Here is a 24772-nt window from a genome sequence, read left to right as displayed (position 1 = left end):
TATTCAGTTTGAAATGTCTAATAGGTAATTGATGATATAGGACTGATGCTCAGGGGACAGGTTGGGGCTGGATATATAGATCTGGGAGTTAAGTGATTTGAACCTGTGAAATCTGAATAGGTCAAGGGTAGAAAGAGAAGAGGAGAGAGTCTGAGGAAAAGCCCTGGAGAATAATAACAGTCAAGGGACATGATCTGGATGATGAAACAGTAAAGGAGACTGAGACAAGGGGTTTAGATAGATAGGAGGAAAAATAGGATGGGGTGGTATTAGAAGAACTCAGAGAGAAAACAGTATAGTATACAAGAGGAAAGGATGGAAAATATTGTAGACTATAGCTGATAGGTTGAGTAAGTTAGAGTCTTCAAGATTATCTAATTTAGCAACTATAAAATCATTTGTAATTTTGGAGGGAGCAGTTTCATTTGAGTTATGAGAGTGAAAATAGGATTGAGGAGTAAGAGAGGAGAAGGGAAGCAGTGAATGTTGATACTCTTTCAGAGTTTGATAGAAATAACTGACAAACTATTATGTAGTCTATTTGTTTTATAGGTGAAAGATAATGAAAACTTGGGCATAATTGAAAGCAATAGAGAAAGAATGGTAGTAAGAAGTTGAAGATTAAAATGATGCAATTGTCTGAAGATGCAAGAGAATGGGACTAAGTGGCATGAGAAGGGTCACTTTTGTCATCAGAGATTGAAGAAAAGGAGAGTGTGGAGGATGATATCAAAGGGTCTTGAGATTAAGAGAAATAAGGAGTATTTGATTCTTGGGAGCAATGTTGAAGAGAAAATATCTGGAATAACTTCTGTGGGAAGTAATATAGAAAGTCAATTAGAGAAGAATAAAAGAATTGTCTCATTGCAGTGAATTGAACTTGTTTATAATAGAATTGTAAATTACCTAATGATACCTCTAGCTTAGTTCAGTCCCATATAAATAGAAGAGGTAGCAGATGATGAAAGTAAACAAGTTGAGTTTTGGCTAGGCTTGAGCAATGGGGGCCATGAGTTAAGGGGGCTAGGATTTTGACAATACTAATAAAGGTGGGGGGAACTGGAGCTTCTGAGGTGGATGAGGAATGGTTTTAGGAGTGAGGCATAGGGATAGCTAGGTGGTACAGTGGATAAGAGCATTGACCCTGGATTCAGGAGGACCTGAGTTCAAGTTCAGCCTCAGACACTTAATAATGATCTAGCTGTGTGCCCTTGGGCAAGTCACTTAACCCCATTGCCTTGTTTTAAAAACCCCCAAACAAAATGCTATTGTAATAATCAAGCTTGAGATGCTAAGAATCTGCAGCAATTTAGGGGACAGGGAGGAAAGTGGTGCCCTCAACAGTAAAAAGGAAGATTAGAAGTAGGGAGGTTTTTTTTTTGTGTGTGTTTGTTTTTATTTTTGCTTTGTTTTTGTTTTGTTTTTTTGCAAGGCAAATAGAGTTAAGTGGCTTGCCCAAGGCCACACAGTTAGATAATTAAGTGTCTGAGGCTGGATTTGAACTCAGGTACTCCTGACCCCAGGGCTGGTGCTCTATCCACTGTGCCACTTAGCCACTCTGAAGTAGGGAGATTTTAAGGGGAGAGATAATGAGTTTCATTTTGGACATGTGAATTTATCTGCTGAACATCTATGAAATGTCTGAAGGGGGAGGTGGCTAGGTGGTGCAGTGGATAAAGCACCAACCCTGGAGTCAGGAGTACCTGGGTTCAAATCTGGTCTCAGATACTTAATAATGACCTAGCCCTGTGGCCTTGGGCAAGCCACTTAACCCCATTGCCTTGCAAAAAAAAAAAAAAAGAATTGCCTGAAAGACTGTTGGAGATTCAAGATTGGAGGTCGGTACAATGGTTTGGGCTTGATAAGCAGATCTGAGAATCATCAGCATAGATAAGGCAGTTAAATCTATGGGGGCTGAGGAGATCAAGTGAAATGGTATATAAAGAGTATACAAGAGGGCCCAGGACAGAGTCCTGTGGGAATCCAAGGTTAGAGGGCATGATAATACAGTAAAGGAACCTGAGAAGTATCATTCATGGATATATTGGACTCAAACCTCTTAATCATCCTGGTTGCCCTCCAGTTTTTCAATGTTCTTTTAGGTCAAGAACTGAACACAATATTCCAGATGAAGTCTGACAAGGGCCCAGTACACAATGATCACTTTCCTTAATAATACAGCCTCATATCTCATCAGTTTTTTTTACCTGCTATATCACACTGTAACTTACATTGAACTTCAATAAAAACTCCAATATTTTTCAGAAATCCTGTTGTCTTTCCATGTCTCCTCTATCAACTTGATCTTTTAAACCCAAATGTAAGGTTTCAAATTTATCCCTACTGAATTTCTTATCACATTTATTTCAATGCTTTAGACCAGAAAATAAAAAACTTTTTCTTTAAAGACACAGATAATAAATATTTTAGGTTTTGTGGACTAAGAAACAAATTGAGGATTTTACAAAGGTACTTATAACAAGAGTAATGAAATTTCAAATTTTTTATTGATGAAATTCAAAACAATAATAGGTACTTTTTTATAATACAGGTCCACTGATGAGAAGAATGGAATTGTTTTTTGGGGCAATAATATTTTCATTTTATCAGGATTCATAATATACCCTATCAAAATTGATTGCAAACACTTAAATTAATGCTATTCTGTAAATGAGAGTTTATGTATTTTATCTTTAAAAATGTCATTTTATTTACATAGGCATTACACAGATAGGAAAATACTGATATTAATCTATGAACATAAGATTTTCATTGCTAGGAAAAAACTTGCAGAATTCTTTTTAGATCCTTCTCTGATTTTTCTTTTAAGCAAGTCATTACATTGCAGATTAATCATTTTCATTTGAAGTCTGGGTGGAATCTCCTCAATTGTTTTGTACTTGTATTGAAGTCTGAAAAACATTTTTGAAATTGTTTGAACTTGAAAAATGAGTCCACTGAAAATTTGGGTGAAGAGATCTTATTTCTTGTTTTATCTTTTGATAGTATGGGAAGTGTATAAAACAGTTAGACATTATTTGTGATTCAAAGAAGTTGTCATTGAGTTTACCTGACTGCAGAATAAGTGTTGCATATAGGCATATAATTTTTGTTTGAATTAATTTAGAAGTATTATCAAGTTGGCAGCAAAAGCTAATTTCCAAGCTATTCAGTGGGCAATAAAAATGGTCCAGAAGGTTCTCATTCTGGGAAAAAAAAATGTCAGTCTTAGCTCTAAGATTAAAAAAAATCATATTACTTTTTTCTTTTCTTTTTCGTCATGAGCATTGATAATGGAAAAAAAAAGTCCTACCATGGTGATACTCATGGCATTCAAAAGGCCATACAGTTATAACTATTCACTAGACTGAGCAGCAGTTTGAAGTGATGAGAGCACCATATTTGGTATCTGTCACAATTCAGCTCTGCTTTTGTAGTGCAAAAGCAGCCCTAAACAAATAAATGAATGAGTATGCTTGTGTTCCTATAGGACTTTATTTGTGGAACTGAAATTTCAATTTAATATAATTTTCACATGTCCATTTAAAAATGTAAACAACATTCTTTGCTCCATGAACATACAAAAATAGGTAGTAGTTCAAATTTGAACCATCAGCCATAATCCCTGATCTAGATTGTCAAAATTCTTTTGGATTCTGACTGTTATCTAGCATATTAGCTTTCCCTCCTGGCTCTGTGTCATCTGCAAATTTGAACATAACATCTGTGTCTTTATCCAAGCCATTGGTAAAAATGTTAAACCTCATAGATTCTTAGGAAATCCACTGGTGATGTCATTCAAACTCACAATCTAGATGTTGAGACTTTCTCTTCTCTCTGCCTTCTTATCTTTCCATTTTTTTTAATACCTTTCTTCAAAGTATGCCTTACAAATCAGGGACGCTAGAAACCTTCCTCTTCAATCTTAATTCAGTGTATTTTCAGTGTGTATCTCCTGACTCCTGCATTTCATTCCCCAGACCTGCAATGCTCTCTTTTCAGTTTTTTTTCAAGTCTGAGCTAAAGTGCCATCTTCTGTAAGAAGCCTTTCCCTTTGGTTATAGTGCCTCCTCTTAGAGAATAGGCAGAATTTATTCTGAATATTATTTGTATATAGTTGTGTACATGTTGATTTACCCATAAGAGGCTGAGCTTCTTAAGAGCAGAGCTTGTTTGTGTTGTATTTCTTGTAGTGTCCTTAATTCTTAACAGTTGTCAAGTATATACAGTGGGCACTTAAGTGCTACTTTGTTTAACATCCTGTCACTATGATCTTGAAGCATTAACAATGACTTAGTCCTGCTCTCTGACTAATTTGGAATCCCTCTGATTGTATTACTCAATCCATTTTTTTCACAAAGTGGGAGATGCTTTGCTAATCTAGGTAAATATCTACAGCATTAGCTTCATCTCTTAGTTATCCTGTGCAAAATGGAAATGAGGCTGGTTTGGGGCATGATGGTTCTGGATGAAGCCAGAATGGATCTTTGTAATTGCTGCTTTCCTTTTAGCAGCTATTACAGAATCTCTTAAATAATCCATTCCAAAGTTTTCTCAGGAATTGAAGTCAAGCTCACTAGACTATAATTCACAGATTCATTCTTTTCTGTTATTTATATATATATATATATAATATATAAATATATTAACACTGGACAGTATTTCACTCTTTCAATGCCATTTTACTTCTTTTGTTTTCTTGTTTCCAAGAACCTCTGGGTTACATGCCCTTGGAGGTCCCTTCCAGCTCTAAATCTATCCATTAGCTGTAAAAATTTACCCAGTTATTGATAGTCTTCTTAAGGCAATTACCTTCTTGCTCAAATATTATTCCAGGGCCAGTAAGGAGGTGATGTAGATTATTGAGAGCAGTATCAGAACACCGAATCCTCTTGGATTCCTCTGGAATCCTGATTGATTTGGGATGCTCTCCTTCAACTAAAAAAAGAGATATTTCCTCCCTCCCCCACTTCTGGAAAGCAATTTAGTAAACATTGATTCTTTATCCAAAGGAAGACAATTAGTATCATCCTTAGAACAGTGTATCACTATTGCATAAAATTTTTAATAATTAAAATAAACAATAGGTGTTGGATACATAGTAGGTCCTTAATAAATACTTTATAAATAATTAAATTTTATTAAAATTTATTAAATATCTTCTCTTCACAACAAATGCACTGTGACAAAAGGGTCAGGTAGATTTTTTTCTCTCCAGGTGCCTCTAAGTAATTCATTCATAGTCTATTAAAGAAGACACTTGACACAGCTTGGGATCTTGATACCTTTTGGTTTAGTCATACAGTGCTAACTGGTGCATAGATATTTCTGAGCTAAGGGGCAGCAGCAATTAATATATAGATTGCTATACTGAGAGTAAGGAAGACCTGGGTTCCAATCCTGCTTTTGAAGATCACTAACTGCAATCACAGGCAAATCATTTAATCTTTTTTCACTTCATTCTCTTCACTGTGAAAAGAGTATTAGGCTAGATAGCTCTAAGGGCCATTCCAACCCTATGATCCTTGCAAGACTTAAGTAGCCTTTTGGAAGCTTCAAAGTAAACCTGTTTTCAGCTGAAGGAAGCTACCTCTTCAAGGATGTTCTTTAGTGTCACCCCAAATCAGCTGGTGGCATATTTGTGACTGTCACAAATCATATAGTAAGGTTGCCTGGTGTAATGGAAAGAGCTCTGGACTTACTGAATATGAGACCTGGATTGATCTTTGATCTGCTTCCAGCTGTGCTATGGGGTGACCCTTTATCCTTTGAAACTTCAGTTGTAAAAATGGTCACAAATAATTCTTATTACCTCACAGGGTCATTGAAAATTGAGATTATGTGGAGGAAAAGTTTTGTAAAACTAAAAAAATCAAAATTTAAAAGAGTTCTTTTCTTTTCCCAAAAAACTGCACCCAAGGTCAAGATGAGTGGAACACAACTGACTGAGTAACAAGCATTAGATCATGGGAGCCAGTTCAGATTCATTTCATTTTAATTACATTGAAACAAGATTCCCTAAGACAATTTCCTTATCTATAAAAAGTAAAAAGTAAAACTGTAAGGAGTAAAGATCCAGGCCCCACCCCACCTTACTCCACCCATTCCTCCCCTCACCTCAACTCAGGGTATTGATCTCCACCACTTAAAGGCTTTGAGCTCGAGATTGCATTCCTGCCCACATATAGACAAAGCATTTATTATGTATTGAGTGCTTATAAAGTTCCAGATCTTGAAGTAAGTGAAGGGGAAATAAAAACAAATGAGCAGGACAGTCTTTGCCCCAAAGAAGTTTATATCCCTTTTGTAGAAAATAAGCCTTAGCCAGAAATGGAGTGAAGTGGGCAGGGTGGGCAGCATGGGTTGGGGTAGATAGATATACTATGTGGAAATGTCTGGAAAGGCTGGGTAGGCCTTGATCTAGTCTAATTAAGGTGAAAACTCTTTTATCAGACCTCAAAGGGGTGAAGTTCAAGGTAGAGATAATGGCCAGAGTTGGAATAGAATGATATGATGTTTTGCAGTTTTGTTTTTGAGTCTTTTTTCCTCTCATGTTCATCTCTTCATGATCCCATTTGAGGTTTTCTCGACAAAGATAGTAGAGTGGTTTACCATTTTCTTCTCCAGATAGATGAGGAACTGAAGCAAACTTGTAAGTATATTTCTACTCAGAGTGCCACTATATCACCTAGTTGCTCAGACAGTAAATGCCATATGAAAAATTATCTAAGGTCAGGAGGACCTTGGGTTGAAAGTCCAGTTTTGCTACTTTCTGAGTGACCTTGAGCAAGTCATTTCACTTTTCTGCAAAATAAAAAATAGTTGGCATATGTATCTTATCTGTTTAAGTGTCCATCTGTTGTTTGTGTGTATATATAGTAAACAAAGCACTTCCAACTTGGCCAGTAGTGCTCAAGGGATTTTAGGATTTAAGGATGGGATGTGGAAATTTGGAACAGTGCCAGAAGGTAGACCCTTTCATAACTAAGAAACTTGCTATACCCAATTTGGGGAACTTTTCCCAACCTAAAAAAAGGAGACTCTTACACCCAACTTCTCACTCTTGGAAAGCAATAAATACTGATTGATTGATTCTTTTTTTTTTTATTTTTGTTTTATAGGTTTTTTGCAAGGCCATGGGGGTTAAGTGGCTTTCCCAAGGCCACCCAGCTAGGCAATTTTTAAGTGTTTTGAGTCGGGATTTGAACTCAGGTACTCCTGACTCCAAGACTGGTGCTCTATCCACTGTTCCATCTAGCTGGCCGTATTCTTTTTTTAAATATAAATGATTTTTCCAATTTATATGCAAAGATGGCTTTCAATATCCATTTTCTATGGTAAGACTTTGAGTTGCACATTCTTCCTCCCTCCTTCCCTTTGACAGCCAATAATCTGATATAGGTTATACCTGTATAAATTTGTTAAACATTTTCATATTAGTCATATTGTGAAAGAATGGTTGATTCTTGACCAAAAACAGGCAAGTAGTATTGTCTTTTTTAAAAAAATTATGCAATGGGGTTAAGTGGCTTGCCCAAGGCCACACAGCTAGGTAATTATTAAGTGTCTGAGGTCAGATTTGAACTCCACTGGGCCACCTAGCCACCCCAGTATTGTCTTTTTATTTTATTTATTTTTTAATTTTTTTTTTTTTTTTAGGTTTTTGCAAGGCAAATGGGGTTAAGTGGCTTGCCTAAGGCCACACGGCTAGACCAGATTTGGGCCGGTGCTTCATCCACTTCGCCACATAGCGGCCCCTTAGTATTATTGTCTTTTTTTTTTTAAATTTATTTAAGGCAATGGGGTTAAGTGACTTGCCCAAGGTCACGCAGCTAGTCAATTATTAAGTGTCTGAAGTTGGATTTGAACTCAGATCTTCCTGAATTCAGGACCAGTTTTCTATCCTCCCTGTCTTTAGCATGATGAGTGCGTCTAGTTCATGACTTTTTTTTTTAAAGTTTTTGCAAGGCTTGCCCGAGGCCACACAGCTAGGTAATTATTAAGTGCCTGATTTGAACTCAGGTACTCCAGGGCCGGTGCTCTGACCGCTGCTCCACCTAACCGCCCCAGTTCACAATGTTTTGAAGAATACAACAAGCCAGGTGTCGGCCTTCATCAAATCTGCACCGGGTGTCTGTGTAAACTATGCAGAAGCACCCAGGTGGGTCTGCAGTCAAGAATGGGAGTGCCGGGTCCCGCCCGCCTCCTCCCTCCCACCTGCCTCCTCCCCCACCTGCCTCCCCCCCCGCCGCCCCGCCTCCCCAGGTGGGCGCCAGGCTCTACGCCCTCCCACGTGGAGGCCTCCCGCAAAACCCGGAGGCGCGGAGCGGAGGCGGCGCCCGGACTGCCCGGGCCGCCACCGCGCAGGCTCAGAAGCCGGCTGGCGGGCGGGGGTTTGGGGCGCGAGTCGGAAGCGCCGGGACCGCCCGCCCCGGAGGAGGCCGCCGCCGCCGCCGCCGCCGCCCGCTCCCCGCCAGCCCGGCTGGTCCTCCCGGCCCGGGCCCAGCCCCGGCTGTGTAAGTGCACCCGCGGGGCCTGAGCCTTCGGCCGGAGAGGAGCAGCAGCAGCAGCAGCAGCAGCGCGCGGGGCTCCGCCGCGCCCCGGCCCCTTCCCCGGCCGCCGCCGCCTCAGCCCCGCGCGCCCCGAGGGGCCCAGCTGGCAGGGCCCGGCCCCTCCCCGCGGGCCCCACCTGGCTGCCGGGTCCCAGCCGCGCCGCGGAGCCGGAGGGGCCCCTCCTGGCCCACCTCGCTCCCCCCCGCCGGGGGCGCCCCAAGTCCAAGTCCGTCACTCAGTCAGTCCGTTGGAGCCCTCGGGTGCAGCGGGGCCGGGCCGAGCTCAGGCGCAGAGCCCCGAGACCCCCGGGCGCCCGGCAGGCGCAGGGCCGAGGCCGGGCAGCGCTGCCCCGGGGCTGGGAGCTCCGCAGACAGGTCCCGCCAAACGGCTCTGGCGAGGCGGATGGAGGAGCAGACGCCGGAGGCAGGGCCCCGAGCGGGGAGGGGGCGCCCCGGGCGGAGCCGCGAAGTGCGCCAGGGCCACGGGGAAGAGTGGGCGAAGCCGGCTCCCGCGAGCGCGGTGCTGCGCCAGTCCGGAGCCGGCCGAGCCATTCCCGCCGCCTCGCGGGCGCAGACCCTCCTCCTCCTCCTGCTGCCGCTGCTGCCCTCCTTGTCTGGGGCCTTCGGGCATGGCCTGTGTCCCACGTAGAAAACCTGCTTATCAGTGGCATCGCACACCCCTGTCTAAAAGGGAGCTGCTTCTTTCCAAGCCTAGCTCCCCCGCAGGATGGCTACCATTCTTGGTTAAAGGGCTTCCAGGTCAGGGAGGCTTTGGTGGAATAGCAAAAACCTGCGTAATTCCCATTCATAATATCACCGATTAGAGTTGGAAGGGGCTCTATCTTAACTACTTCATTTTACAAGGAGATGTCATTCCTCCAAGTTCACTCAGGTAGTATTAAATGGAGAGCTTAGCCTACGCCTTTTCAGTGCCTCGGTTCCCTAAACTGTAAAATGAATGGGTTGGATTAGATGGTTTCTAAGGGCCCTGCCCAATCTAATTTATATGATCTTGTGATCCTCTCTTTACAGGGCATGAAACTTTGGAGTTGGCAGAGACTTTAAGGATTATCTAATAGCTTTGTTGATGTTCAATCAATTCATTGACCCTGCTTGAGATTTTTTTTTTTGCAAAGACAGTGAAGTAGTTTTCTATTTCCTTCTCCAGATCGTTTTATCGGTGAGGAAACTGAGGCAAGCAGGATTGTGATTTCTTAAGTTCCACCTAGCTGCTCCCACAACATTAACAAAAAATATTTATATAGCAAAAAAAAATTGATAAAGCAAAAATATATATTTATATTTATTTACATATATATTTATATATGCAACAGTTGTTATTTTCCCATTCCATCAGGTACCAAGTCTTCATCACCCCATAGGGTGTTTTCTGGGCAAAGATTACAAAGTTTCCTTTTCCAGTTCATTTTACAGATGAGGAAACTGAGGAAAATATTTATTAAAAAATTTATATGGCATGTTTGCAACATGCTTTGGAGATATTCTCTCATTTGATCCTGTGGAATTGGTGCTAAGACATTAAGTGACTTGCCAATGACACTGCCATGTCTGAGGTAGTATTTGAATTCAGGCCTTCTTGACTCTTAGTCCAACACTTGGATTAGGCAGTCATCTAACTGCCTCATTTAGACTAATTCTCTAATTTTGCAGATAAGAAATTAAGATACAGAAGTGACTTGACTAATAAGATAAATGACAGATTTAAGATTTGAATCTGGGTTATTCAGTTCCAGTAACAGAATTTTTTTTGTTTGTTTTTTTGCCATTTTTATGACATTATTATGGTCATTACCTATGATTAAGAAAGGTAGCAGAGGGGGTGGCTAGGTGGCAGCTAGGTGGTGTAGTGGATAAAGCACCGGTCCTGGAGTACCTGGGTTCAAATCCAGTCTCAGACACTTAAGCAAAAACCTTAAAAAAAAAAAAAAAAGGTAGTAGGTTCAAGTTTTCAAAATCAAGTCTTATTTAAAATATAATTGTCTTTCCATTTTACCTTGTTATAGTCCAGATTTCTTATTTATTGTATAAAGGATATTCAGAGTCCATTTGGCTATTGAGTGGTACACCAAGGAATCAAATCTGGATTTTCTGTCTGGTTTACTTTGCAGTATTTCATATCCCTTAGGTCAAATTTCAGGTTCTTCCTTGTCTAAGATTACATTCTGTCTGTACCCTCTTCTCTACTTTTGATTCCATCTCTTTGGAAAAACAGTAAAAACTATACCCTTTTCAGCAAGTTTTGGTAACTTCATGATGAGATAGAAAATCTTTTGCTTATCAGTTGTATTTATTGTACACCCCTATCTAAAAGGGAGCTGGTTCTTTTCTCACTTCTTTCACAGTATACCTCCCCTGGAGGATGGCTAGCTACCATTCTTGGTTAAAGGGCTTCCAGTTTAGGGAGGCAGTCTACTTTGGTGGAAAGAGCCCTGGACTTGGAATCAGGAGTAACTGAGTCTAGAACCTTCCCTTTCATAGCTGTGTGACTTTGGGGGAAGTCACCAGCTATTTTTGAGACCAAATTTCATGTGGATAGTAATTTTTAATGCTACCTACCTCCCAAGGTGTTTGTGAGAATCATGTGTAGTACCTCCCTTTGTTGATTATTGCCAACTTATCCTGTATGTAGCTTGTTTGTATATAATTATTTGTATGTTTATTGATTGACAAGAAAGTATTTTGTAAGCCTGAAGTGTCCCTGTCAATCAACAAATATTTATTTTGTGTCTACTGTATTGCTAGGAATTGTGCTGGTATTGGCTATCAAAGACAAAAAACAGTTCTCAAGGAATTTACATTCTATCAGGGAAAACATGTTCACATAAAAGTAAATACAATATATCAAGTAACTTTTTGGTGTGTTGTATAGAAATATTTTGTTTTCCAATTCTATATATAATAGTAGCTTCCACCTATCATTTTTTTGTAATGTTTTGAATTTTACAATTTTTTTCCCACCCTCCCTTCCCTGCCCCCACCTCCCCCACAGAAGGCAGTCTGATAATCATCTTTACTTTGTTTCCATGTTATACATTGATTAAACTAGAATGTGTTGAGAGAAAAATCATATCCTTGAGAAAAAATAAAATATTAGGGATAGCAAATTTATGTAGTGCATAAGACAACTTTTTTTTTAAATTGAAGGTAATAGTTTTTGATCTTTGTTTAAACTTCACAGTTCTCTGGATACAGATAATATTCTCCGTCTCAGATACAATTGTTCCTGATTATTGTACTGATGGATTGAGCAAGTCCTTCAAGGTTGATCATCACCCCCATGTTGCTGTTACGATGTACAGTGTTCTTCTGGTTCTACCCCTCTTTCTCAGCATCAGTTCATGAAGTTCTTTCCAGGCTTTTCTGAAATCCCATCCCTCTTGGTTTCTAATAGAACAATAGTGTTCCATAACATACATATATCACAATTTGTTTAGCCATTCCTCAATTGATGGACATTCACTCAATTTCCAATTCTTTGCCACCACAAAGAGAATTGCTATAAATATTTTTGTACAAGTGATGTTTTTACCCCTTTTTCATGCTTTCTTCAGGATATAGATCCAATAATGGTATTGTTGGATCAAAAGGTATGCACATTTTTATTGCCTTTTGGGCATAATTCCAAATTGCTCTCCAGAAAGGTTGGATCAGTTCACAGCTCCACCAACAATGTATTGGTGTCCCAGATTTCCCACATCCCTTACAACATCGAGAGTTGTCCTTTCTGGTTATGTTGACCAGTCTGAGAGGTAGGAGGTGGTACCTAAGAGTTGCTTTAATTCTCTAATAATTAGTGATTTAGAACAATTTTTCATATGACCATGGATTGCTTTGATCTCATCTGTAAATTGCCTTTCCAAAAAAAAAGAGATTGAAGTCAGGGGACCATTTGGAGTTGATTGCAGACTTGAAGGTGTGAGAGTCTGAAGTAAAGTGGTTGTATGAGTGAAGAGAAGGGAATCAGAGTGAAATTGTAGAGACAAAAAGACAATATTTGACAACTGATTGGAAAAAAAGGGTGAGTGAAAGTGAATAATAGAAGATAACTAGGTTTGCCACCTTGAATGACTAGAAGGATAATCGTACCCTCAAGAAAAATAGGGAATTTAGCCAGAGGTAGATTTAGGGGAAAGATAATGATTTGTGTTTTGGACATACTAAATTTGAGATGTCAATGGTTCATCTAATTGGTTTTGTCCACCAGGCAGTTTCTGCTTTGGAATTGGAGTGCAGGATAGATTGATCTGATAACTGAACTTATAGAATCTGAACTGATCAACTAAAGAGAGAAGGGAAGAGATCCTAGGACAGATCCTTGGGTCATGGTTAGGGCTTGGCCATGGATAAACTAGCAAAAGATCCCAAGAAGGAATAGTCTGACAGAAAAGAATCAAGAGGCAATGTTATAGAAGCTAGAATATCCAAGAACAGGGAGTGATCAATACTTTCATAGTTTTTTTTTTTTAGGTTTTTTTTGCAAGGCAAATGGGGTTAAGTGACTTGCCCAAGGCCACACAGCTAGGTAATTATTAAGTGTCTGAGGCCAGATTTGAACTCAGGTACTCCTGACTCCATGGCTGGTGCTCTATCCACTTTGCCACCTAGCTGCCCCAGATCAATATTTTCAAATGATGCAGAGAAGTATAGAAAAATGAGGACAGAAAATGCCATTGAGTTGGAAATTCAGAGTTCGGTTACTAATGTTGGAGGTTCAGTGATGAGCTTACTCATTGGCATGAATGTGTGTTATTAATAGTCAAAAGCTAACAGATAACAATTGCTTTGGGATGACATTTTCTATGCTTTAAACTTTTATAAGTTTCCAGGAAGGGCTTTTAAATAAAAAAAAAATTACAACCAATCCTTCCTTAAACTTTTTTTTTTAATTAAATTGTATTTGGAGCCTTTTCTTGACCTAGTCTCTTAACAAATACTTTTAAATACATTGTAAATCTGGTCCTTTATTTTGTTTTTGTACTTTTTTAGAGAAGGGGTTTGAGATAGCATGGTATAATTAATCATTCAATCAATAAGCATTTGTTAAGCACCTACTAGGTGCTAGGCACTCTGCCTGGGACCGAATTACAGGAAAACAAAGGTAAAACCATCTTTGCCCTTAAGGAGTTTAGCATGACACTGAAAGAAACTTGGACTTAGAATCAATACCCTAGGTCAAATTCCTGGCTCTGTTGTTTCATGCCAGTGTGATCTTGGTGATTCACTTAATATTTCAGGGCCTCAATTTCCTTATTTGTAAAATGAGGGTAATGGACTTGATGATCTTTTAAAAGTTCATTTCAATTCTGACATTCTATGATTTTGTGAAATTCAAACTGATGAAGGTTCAAATGAAAGGAATCATGGTTACATTTTAAGACAGAAGAAAGTATGAGCAATTGTATTTTGAAGGTGCTGGTCCTAAGTATTAACTTTTAGAAAGCTATGGCAGACTGTTTTGATGTGATGAGGAAAGAAAAAATATAATTTATTATTAACTAGGGCTTAGACAACAATATTCTGTACTGATAGTGAATTCTGTTTCATCATAGTCTAAATAGGGAATCTGAAATCATCAGTTGCTTGGGTCATTATGGGAGAAGTGTTTCCTCCTGCTTGGGATATACTTTTAGGACTTAGGTCAGAAGTAAACTGATAGTTCTGTCAATACCTGAGCAACTCTGGGATTTTGTTGCTTGCTGAAATTCTGGCATGGACTTGGACTTTCTTTGTAACTTGAAATTCATTTACAATGTTGGAAAGGTTCCAGGAAAGTTTTCGTTTTGTCTTATTACCTCATCTCAGAAAAAACTCCCTACATAGTGCTTTTTAATAGGTTTTTGTTGTACTGAATATTAAATGTACTCAAAATATCCCAGAAATGTAGCTTAATATTTATTTGTGTGGATTTTAATGCCTTCACAGAATAAAGTCGTTGTAGTAAATAATAGTGTGAATTATAGGGTGATAGAATTTCAGGATAAGGAAGAGACCTTAGAAATCATTTATCCTATTTTTTTTTTAACAAAAGAAGTAATTGAAGCTCACAGAATTGTATCTAAGCCACACAGTTAAGGAATCAGGATACTAGTATTCTGACTCCAGTATCATCCTTTCTCTACCATACCATGTTGCCTTCCATTAAGTTAAGTAATTTCTTTGGGAGTTAAAGAGAACTGGCTCCTGCCTGTAGGCTACTTATTGTCTATAGGATCGAAATACATTTTTTTTTTTTTGTTCATTGTACAGAGTACATTGCCTTGCCTTCAATTCCACTAATGCAATTGGCATTTCTATCTTAGGCTGATGTTTGATGGATATGAGTTATCTAAGATCAATGGCAATAAGTAGTATGCTAATGATATGCTTCTATATGCCTCTAAATTTCTATTTTCCCACAATATAATTTGGAGTCTGGGACTCAAATCCTAAAATTTTCATTTTAGTGTTAGAAGAGACTTTAGAGGAATTAGACTTATGGTTTCATTAGTATAGAGAACTTCCAAGTGAGAAAACTCCTTCTACCATTATAGGTTGACAACTCCACTGTAACTGAAAATCTTAGAGAATTGCTTAGAGAAATTAAGTGCCTTTCTCCAGGTTCACATAGCCATTAGGTATCAGATTGGTTTTGAATCTAGGCTTTCCTGGCTTCAAGGTCAACTCTCTAGTCACTATAGTAACCTGTTTAGAGGTCCAATCTTATGCCTGTAGAGCTATGTTAAAGCCATAAAATGCTACTATTTAGGGTAAACTGGTGGGAAGACCATTCTTTTAAGACTCCGTAGAAACTTACTTCTAGAGTCAGGGCTGTTAACTTTGCATCTGTGTTGTCCTATTCATTTTCACTCTTACAGCTCTATTTGTATTATTTACTACAACCACTGCCTGGAGTAGATACCTGCCAATCAATCAATCAATTAATTTATTATTATTATTATTATTTTTTTTTTTTTTGCAAGGCAAAAGGGGTTAAGTGGCTTGCCCAAGGCCACACAGCTAGGTAATTATTAAGTGTCTGAGACCGGATTTGAGCTCAGGCACTCCTGACTCCAGGGTGCCACCTAGCCGCCCATGCCTGTTAATTTAAAAGATCACTCTGACACATTGCATATTCCTTACCAGTCTTCCATGTTGCTTAATGCTTTTTTTCATTTTATTTATCATTGTCCTTAAGGAGACATAAGCATTTTATTTATTTTATTTTTATTTTATTTGTATTTATTTTTTAATCAGTCTTTAATATTCTCATTTTGTACAAATAATTTTTTTTACATTAATAAAATATTCTTGTTTAAGAGTAAACAAAATACCCCCTCCCCCATAAATATAGACTTGCTTGAGCGATAAAGTAAAGGGGAGAGAAAAAAATTATAATTAAAAAAGTAATAGTAATAATTGTAGGTAAGGCCAAGTGGCGCAATGGATGGAGCATCAGCCCTGGAGCCACAAGCACCCGAGCCCACATCCATCCCTGTAGACCCAACAATCACCCAGCCGTATGACATGCAAGCCACCGGAACCCCACTGCCCTGCAAAAACCAAAAAAAATAAAAATAAAAAAAAGACCCAAAATAAAATAAAATAGTAATAATAGTAGGGGTGGCTGGGTGGTGGACAGAGCATTGGCCCTGGAGCCAGGAGCACCTGGGTCCAAATCCAGCCTCAGACAACCAATGATCACCCTGCTATGCGGCTCCAGGCAGGCCACCCAGCCCCATTTGCCCTGCACCCCCCCAAATAATAATAATAAAAAATGTGCTTCAGTCTTTGTTTCAACACCAACAACTCTGTCATGGGTGGGTCACATTCTTTATGGCAAGTCCATTGCAAAAGTTACTTCCATATTTTTCCACCTGGGGCTCAGGGCCTCTTGGCCCCAGGACATAAGCATTTTAATTGAATTATGTTGAAGGTGCTGTAGCACATATTCACTAAAACATAGGTTATCACCATCCATTGTCATGAGGCAGGGTCATGAGGCAAGGAACATAAGAAAGTTTAAGTTTTAGTGGGGTGAGATGGAGGTAAAGAAAAGTATAGACCATGGTAGGGAAGGTAAGCTTAGATACATATATGGTAAGTGGGCCTTGAAGGAACCAAAAGCTAAATGAAATTTGGTAGAGGGAAGAAGTCAGTGAAAGGGAGGGGCTAAAGAAAGACTGAAAGGAGAGGCAAGAGAACAGCAAAGATGAGTTCTAGGTCAACCCCACCTTATTGTACCATTTTGGTTCTGTGAAGATACATACAATCTTAGGCTACATGCTGTTATGGAATAGTTTTGTAAGCTCAATATCCTAAATGGGTGACTGGAGAGATAGTATAGAATAATGGATAGAGAGTTGACCTTGAGACCAGGAAAGACCTAGAAATTGCAGAGTAGGTGCTGTCTTGGAATGGTAGAAGGAATTCTTTATACTAGTGAAATTGCCTGGTTTAGGCTTTTTTTTCTTATCTTCCATTGTATGACTGGGTCATAGTTATTTAAGATCTGCCTTTATACTAAATAGTACAATTAGTGCAAACCAAAGGATTAGGACAAGCACTAGAAATAGTTTGAATTTCATATTCTCTTTATTATTATTTTAAAATTAAATTTTATTTTTTTTCAATTAACAAGCATTTGTTTTATTTCCCTCCCCTCCACTATTTCCCTCTCCTCCAAGAAAAAAATAAAAATACCCATATTGGCCATGTCTTTGTAACAAATCTCCATATTGGCCATGTCTAAAAAGTTTTCCATTCTGCCTTTTTAGCCTGTCATCTTACTTTCAGGAGGTGGGATGTAGGGTTTATCATGCATCTTTTGGAATCATAGTTAATTAGTTCTAAAAGTCTTTAAAATTATTTATATAATGTTATAATAATATAAATTGTTATTCTTATTCTGATCACATGATTATACATCATCAGTTCCTCTATGTTTTCCAGGTTTCTTTTAATGCATTCTTTCATCATTTCTCTTATAATGTGAAAGTATTGCATTATATTAATATGCTATAATTTGTCCTACCATTTTCCAGCTGAGGACTACCTCCTTAGTTTCCAGTTCTTTGCTATTACAAAGAGAACTGCTTTAAGTGTTTTTGTATACATAAAATCTTTTCCTCTTTTATCTCTTTGGGATGTAGACCTAGAAGTAATATCACTGGGTCAAAGAGTATGTACATATTAAGAGCTTTTTGGACATAGTTCAAAATTGTTTTCCAGAATGGATGGATCACTTTACAGCTCCACCAGAAGTGTGCCTATTTTCCTAAAACCCTTTCAACATTTGTTACTTTTATTTTTTTAGATCATTTTTACCCATCTGATAGTGTGAGGCAAAATTTTAGAAATGTTCTAGTTTGTATTTCTCTAATTATTAGTTATTTTCTGCATACATTTATATAGTTATAGTTTGGATTTCTTTCCTTTAAAATTTCCTGTTCATATCCTTTGACTGTTAGTTGACTCTTATAATTTGAACAGTTTATTACATATCTTGAAAATGAGATCTTTATCAGTTATTCTTTATTTTTGAATAGCACCCAGTGGCTCCACAATGAGTGTTCCTGATTACATGCAGTGTGCTGAAGACCACCAAACCCTGCTGGTTGTGGTACAGCCAGTAGGAATTGTCTCGGAGGAAAATTTCTTCAGAATCTACAAGAGAATTTCATCTGTGAGCCAGATAAACGTGAGAGATTCACAGCGAATATTGTACATCCGCTACAGGCATCACTATCCACCTGAGAACAATGAATGGGGAGATTTCCAAACCCATCGAAAAGTTGTGGGCCTCATCACAGTAACAGATTGTTTCTCTGCAAAGGATTGGCCACAAACCTTTGAGAAGTTCCATGTCCAGAAGGAAATTTATGGTTCTACACTTTATGATTCCAGATTGTTTGTTTTTGGGCTGCAGGGTGAGATTGCAGAGCAGCCTCGGACAGATGTGGCATTTTATCCTAATTATGATGAGTGTGAGTCAGTGGAGAAGAGAATTGAGGATTTCATTGAATCCCTTTTTATTGTGCTGGAATCCAAGCGTCTAGATAGAGCCACTGACAAGTCTGGAGATAAGATTCCTCTCCTGTGTGTACCATTTGAAAAAAAGGACTTTGTAGGATTGGACACAGATAGCAGGTAAGTAGCTATGTTTACCCAGAGGTAGGATGGGAGTGGTAGCCTTGAGGTATAATGGAACTCCCTCTCTTAAAAAAAGATAGTCACTGAGCCTGAGAGCTTGAAGGGTCATATATTGCTAGTATAGTCTAGCATTTCCAAAAATGATTTAACTTCAGAACACTTTGTACATAAAATTTATTGTAGGAATCTATAAATTCAGGTCCAGTGAAACTCAGGGTGTGAAATATTTGTGGGAATTAAAGATGAAACAGGAAGGTATTGGGGTAATTTTGGCACATAAGAATAGATTTAATTAGACCCTTCATAGCAAAAAAAAAAACCCCTAATCTTGCATAAGTGTTTTAAAATAAAATTTACTGTTTATCCCTCTTAAAATATGAAACCTAGATATTTTTCATGTAAACTTTGTTTGGATCACTGGAGCTTTATTGAGAAATGTTGATCAGATTCAGTTCCCTCATTTTATAGATGAGAAAACTGAGGCCCAGAGGCATTCAAAATACTTGCCCAAGACCACACTGTCAGTTACTGGCAGGACTAGAGTTGAAACTCTCGATTTTGTCTGCTGCTCTTTCCATTACAGTACCTTGCCTTTCCAAAGCTAATGTGCAGTGTCTTCGTCTTTCCCTGTACACTTGTAGGGAAGTTTGTGATACACAACAGAGATGTCAGTGCCTAAGACCTCAAAATGCTGTTCTATGCTAAGAATATTTTGTTTTCCATCTTTAAGTTTGCTATATGTTTCTATTTCCATTGTATAAAAAGGACTGTCTGATGGGTGGGAAAAGGGGGATTCAGACTTTCTGTTAGAGTGACAGCTTTGCTTCCTTCTTGAAGAAATTTCTTCCATCATCTGACTACTTTCATTCATTGAGTTTAGTCAATTCTTGACTTCATAATGAAAGGAGGGTGAGTTCATAAGTGAAAGAAAGTGGATGATCTTTTTTTTGTCTGGCTCAAATGAGGCCTTCTGGGTTGTAAAGAAATCGTGAACTGAAAATACAAATCAAAGTAAGAGAGACTGGCCTCCACCCAGTGTTGTGAGTCAGGTGCAAAGCCTCTCCTCTTGCTATATTTTATAGTTTTGTGAAGTCAGTGGAATGCAAGTTTCTTGAAACTAGGGACTGTTTTCACTTATGTCTTGCATCCCCAGGGCCTTGTATAGTGTCTGTGCTTTATGAATGCTTAATAAATGAGACTGGACTGAATTTTTATTTACTCACTTAGAAAATAAGAACTTTATTTTGACTTACTTTATGAAGTGTCTGTGAGGAACAAATCATAATAACCTTTTAAACCCCACAGATAGTTCTATGAATATTAAATTCACCAAGGTATCAAAAATAGCTCTTTGTTTAAAAAGCAGTTGTGTAGAAAGAGTCCTGCAGTTAGAGATAGAAGATCTGAATATAGAAGTCCAGGCACCACTGTGATCTTTCTTGGTGTCTGACTTTGGGCAAGTCACTGAACTTTGGTTTTCTGCTTTGCAAGAAGGGGTCATAGTGTTGGTACGACCAGTTTGCTTCCTGCCTCACAAGTTGTGGTGAGGATCGTGATACATGTAATACTTAGATGTCTTTGAAACCATGAAGTGCTATGGAAAGAGGAACTATTATTATTCCTTCTGAAGTAGTAGGGGGTGAGGTACTGATATCACTGTTTGCTTTCTAAGGGCTGATTGTATCAGTCCCTCTTCAACTTTCACCATCAAGCCTTCTACTTTAGGGAGGGGAAATGAAGTACCTTCATTATGCATAGAATCAATAAATTAATTCTGTTGTCATTTGGTACTTAATAAATTTTTCCTTCTTTCACTGTCCCATTTTCTTCACTACCAAGTTTTTGTTTTCATCTATTTATGTATTGATTGATTGATTGCTTGATTTGAAAACATGTTTTGAATGGAGACTTTTCTTTCTAGTTCTTGCTGGTATTCTCCTTAGCAGTGATACAGCATAGCTAGGTGGAAAGAATTGGTGGATGTGGAGTCAGAGGACAAATCCCTGACTTTCCTACTTGTGTGACCTTGGGCAAATCTCTTAACCTCCCTAGACCTCAGTTTTCTTATTTGTAAATCAGGGGTTGGACTAGATGATCTTCCAGATCTAAAGTTATATTATCGTTTGAACCACATATTCAGTCTGAGATGATCTGGCTCTTGTAACTTTGTCAGCTCTCATCAAGTTTTGCTTACAGTGACTGTCTCTTGGCCCGTTGTATTATAAATTTGATTGGTTGCCCTATTGGTGTACTTTACTTGGAACTAAACTTGCCCCTAAATACATACCACAAGCTGGTGGAAGATTCTTTGTGATTTGGGTTGTGTTGTAGCTAGTAAAATTTTTTTGTTCTTGTGTGTTTCTAATTTTTGCTTGTTCCTTTTTTCCTTTCTTTTTTTTCCTTTTCTTTCTATCATACTGCCCTGTGAGTATGTTGTTGGGTCTGAAAAGGTAGGCTGTAAATACAATGCATTTAAAACCTAGCTAGATTTCTTTATATGTTGCCTTCCCATGCTCTTCACTGCTTCTAAATATATATGTGTGTGTATATATATATATATATATAAAACCAAAACTTAATGCTGCCTAGACCCATATGTTAACTTAGTAAATTTTTCTTTTGGCCTTTCTGCCTTTAGCCACTGCTGATGCTTCATACATATTCAAATACTTGCTTTGGGGATCTTGCTTGGTCTTTAGAATTTGCTAGCTCCACGAATTTGTATTATTTTTTTTCTTTTTTAAAGGTGGGAAATGCTAATTCTTTCAGGTATAAAAATGTCTTAGTGGGTCATAATAACTTAGTAAGATCTAATATCACTGAGCTTGGCTTCATTTGAATCTTTTAATTTCATCTATTAGGCATGTGATTCATGGCTGTTGATATATTATATGCATGATGTGGCTTAATAAGTATACACTCGAGCATCATCAGTATGGTCCTAAGGGAATATTAGAAGTTAGTTGAGGCATAAGTTGTGTTCTGCATTTGCATTACCATCCCATAAGATCTTCATTTGCCTCAGTTTTTCTTGTTAAGATGGGACTGTAGAAGTTGCTTTGTGTTTATGGGTGGGTTACGAATGGGTTACGCGCATAGAATTTGAGATTCTAAAGTTGGAAGGGAGCCATGGAGGTGATAGTAGGTGGATTCATGGATGTGGAGTCAGGAAGATGTCTGGGTTTACTAATTCTGTGACCCCAGGAAAGTCATTCAGATGGTCAGTCTCATTTTAAATCCCTAATCTGTAAAATGGGGGACACTTTGGTAAAACACTTACCCCAAAGGATTGTTCTAAGGATCAGTATATGTAAAGCATTTTCAAGACACTAGAAGATTCTTTTAAAATAACATACAGAGGGGCAACTAGGTGGTGCAGTGGATAGAGCACTGGCCCTGGAGTCAGGAGTACCTGAGTTCAAATCTGGCCTCAGACACTTAAATAATTACCTAGCTATGTGGCCTGGAGCAAGCCACTTAACCCCATTTGCCTTTCAAAAATCCAAAAAAAAAAACCCCATACAGAATGTTGGAGGTCCTTTAGTCCAACTCTGGAAAGTTCTCCCTCTTTATTCAGATGAATAAAGTAAAACCCAGAGGTCATATGATTTGCCCAAGTTATATCATAAGTAAGTGGTAGAACCACAACTGTCTTTCGGCTCCTGGGCATGATGTTTATCTTTCTGTCCCTCCCTGGAGAAAACATTATTTTCATATACTACCCTCCTCTTCCCCCCCCCCCCCCCCCCCCCCATTGCCTTGTTTAAACATTCCTTTAGGCTGGGTGAAAAGGAAGAAATTCTTTTGGTAAGATGAGGGTTTGAGGGTTGGTTACCAGTATTTCTTTAGTTGAAAGCCTGGGAGCCTTCACACATCTCTCATCTCTTGTCTGGAGGGCTTGTGAATGAAAGTGGTAAAAGTTTTAATGAAACATTGAAACTTATGTTTAATGTTTCTGTGGGTTTATATATTTTGTACCTTTTAAGAATTTTCTTGAGTGTTCAGTTTCCAACTTTAAAAATTGAATGAAATACCTGATCTTGAATCCATGCAAAAGGAAAAAAAAAACCCAAATAATGCAACTCAAACAGCACTCTGGATTTCCTCAATTTGAGTTGAATTCCTTTGCCCATTCTTTGTGGCAGGACTAGCTAGGTATTTTATTTCCATTTTCTCAGTAAAATACTAGTTACTTTTAGCATGTCAGGACTGTGCCCAAACCATTAAGATAATCTTATTGTATCCATTGTTCATAAGAGCATAGATTTAGAGCTGGAAGAGACCTTAGATGTCATCTTGTCCTTTATCCAGGAGACCAGAGACTTGGATTATAGACCAGACTGTCAGATTGTGACTCTGTCACAATCAATACATAATCATGGCAATTATTTTTTTTCTTTTTGGGCTTCAGTTCTTAAGAGGTAAGTAAACTGAAGTCCAAGGCAACATAGATAATAACTTATAGAAAGGCTTCTTTATTGGACAGTTTTCTTGTGTGTGACTTGGGATAATTTCATATTATATGAGTTATTGATATTTCTGACTTAAGAAGTTAAACCTGGGAAAGGTCAATATTTTATAGATTGTAAATTAATTTTTGATTTAAATGAATCAGTTTTGTTTATTGAGGCTAATGCTTATAATCAGCAATAGTGGATTCACTTCAACCCAGAAGTGTGCCTATTTTTGTGAGTCCTCCTCTTCCTTCTTCCATTCTTTCTGTAGTATTAGAGATGAAAATTTACCCAGTTCTTAATTTTCACTGGAGAAGGTAGAGATGTTATTGTTATGGGTTTAGAAAAGGTTCAAAGTGCTCTAGGAAAATTTGATAAAGGAGTAACTATTGAGGTGTTAAAACTTCTGTTTTTTTAACCTAATGATTTGTTTGTTTAGTTACTGACTGTTCATCAAAATGACATTTGGTGATGCTGTCAGAATAGTAAATAAGACTTGTGTTTATTTTTTTTTTTTTTAGATTTTTTTGAAGGTAATGGGGTTAAGTGGCTTGCCCAAGGCCATACTGCTAGGTAATTATTAAGTGTCTGAGGTCAGATTTGAACCCAGCTATTCCTGACTCCAGGGCTGGTGCTCTGTCCACTGCACCACCTAGCCGCCCCTTGTGTTTATTCTTTAAAAATATTTTATTTTTTCTAAATGTATGTAAAATTAATTCTTAACATTTTAAAACAAATTTGAGTTCCAAATTCTCTCTCTCTCTGCTTCCCTTCCTTCTCCCCCTTCTTAAGAAGGAAAGCAAGTTGATAAAGGTTATATATGTTCAGCCATACAAAACTTTCCATATTAGTCATGTTGTAAAGGAAACACAAAGGGAGAAAAAAACCCAAGAAAACCCATAAAAATAAAGAAAATGACAGACAGAAACCTAAAAAAAAAGTTTAAAAAACTGTGCTTTGTTCTCCATCCTCCATCAGTTCTTTCTCTGGAGGTGAATAGATAGCATTTTTCATCATCAGAATTGTCTTGGATCATTGTATTGCTGAGATAACTAAGCCATTCACAGTTGATCATCATATTGTTACTGTTAAGTGTACAATGTTCTTTTGGTTCTCTGCTCACTTTACTTTGTATTGATTTACATAAGCCTTTTAAGATTATTCTGAAAGCTTTTTGTTATTTCCTATATATAGTAATAGCCTATCAGAATCATATACTACAATTTGTTCAGCTGTTCTCCAGTTCATGGGCATCCCCTCAATTTCCAGTTCTTTGCCACCATAAAAAGAGCTTTAATTTTTTGGTATATGTGGGTCTTGTCTCTCCTGCCCCTCCCCCCTTTAAAACAATCTTTTTGGGATGCAAAATTAGGAATAGGTCAAAGGATATGCAAGGTTTTATATCCCTTTGAGCGTAGTTCCAAATTGCTTTCCAAAATGGATCAGTTCACAACTCTACCAATAGCGTATTAGTGAATCAGTTTTCCTACATCCCCTTAAGCATTTGTTATTTTGCTTTTCTGTCATATTAACTAAACAGATAGATATGAGATGGTACCCTTAGAGTTGTTTTAATGTGCATTTCTCTAATCAGTAGTATTTTAGAACATTTTCTCA

General features: G+C 38.2%; 1 protein-coding gene across 2 annotated transcripts in view; it reads left to right on the top strand.

Moving 5' to 3' along the window:
- The first annotated feature begins 8404 nt into the window (after positions 1-8404).
- Positions 8405-24772, top strand: part of TRAPPC9 (trafficking protein particle complex subunit 9) — a 1041075-nt gene continuing 1024707 nt past the window's right edge. Inside the window, exons 1-2 of one of the 2 annotated variants that reach the window (XM_074202720.1) lie at positions 8405-8516; positions 18098-18698. In XM_074202720.1, the coding sequence (XP_074058821.1) occupies positions 18115-18698 (584 nt within the window). In that variant the 5' untranslated portion in view covers positions 8405-8516; positions 18098-18114. Of the gene's footprint in view, positions 8517-9148; positions 9312-18097; positions 18699-24772 lie in introns of those variants that run through there. The other variant, XM_074202721.1, reaches the window with a different exon arrangement.

Source organism: Macrotis lagotis, chromosome X, assembly GCF_037893015.1.
Source record: "Macrotis lagotis isolate mMagLag1 chromosome X, bilby.v1.9.chrom.fasta, whole genome shotgun sequence".
In the NCBI taxonomy this organism is placed as follows: domain Eukaryota; kingdom Metazoa; phylum Chordata; class Mammalia; order Peramelemorphia; family Peramelidae; genus Macrotis; species Macrotis lagotis.
The sequence above is the reverse complement of the archived record's forward strand: the minus strand, read 5'-3'. Positions and strand labels throughout refer to the sequence as shown.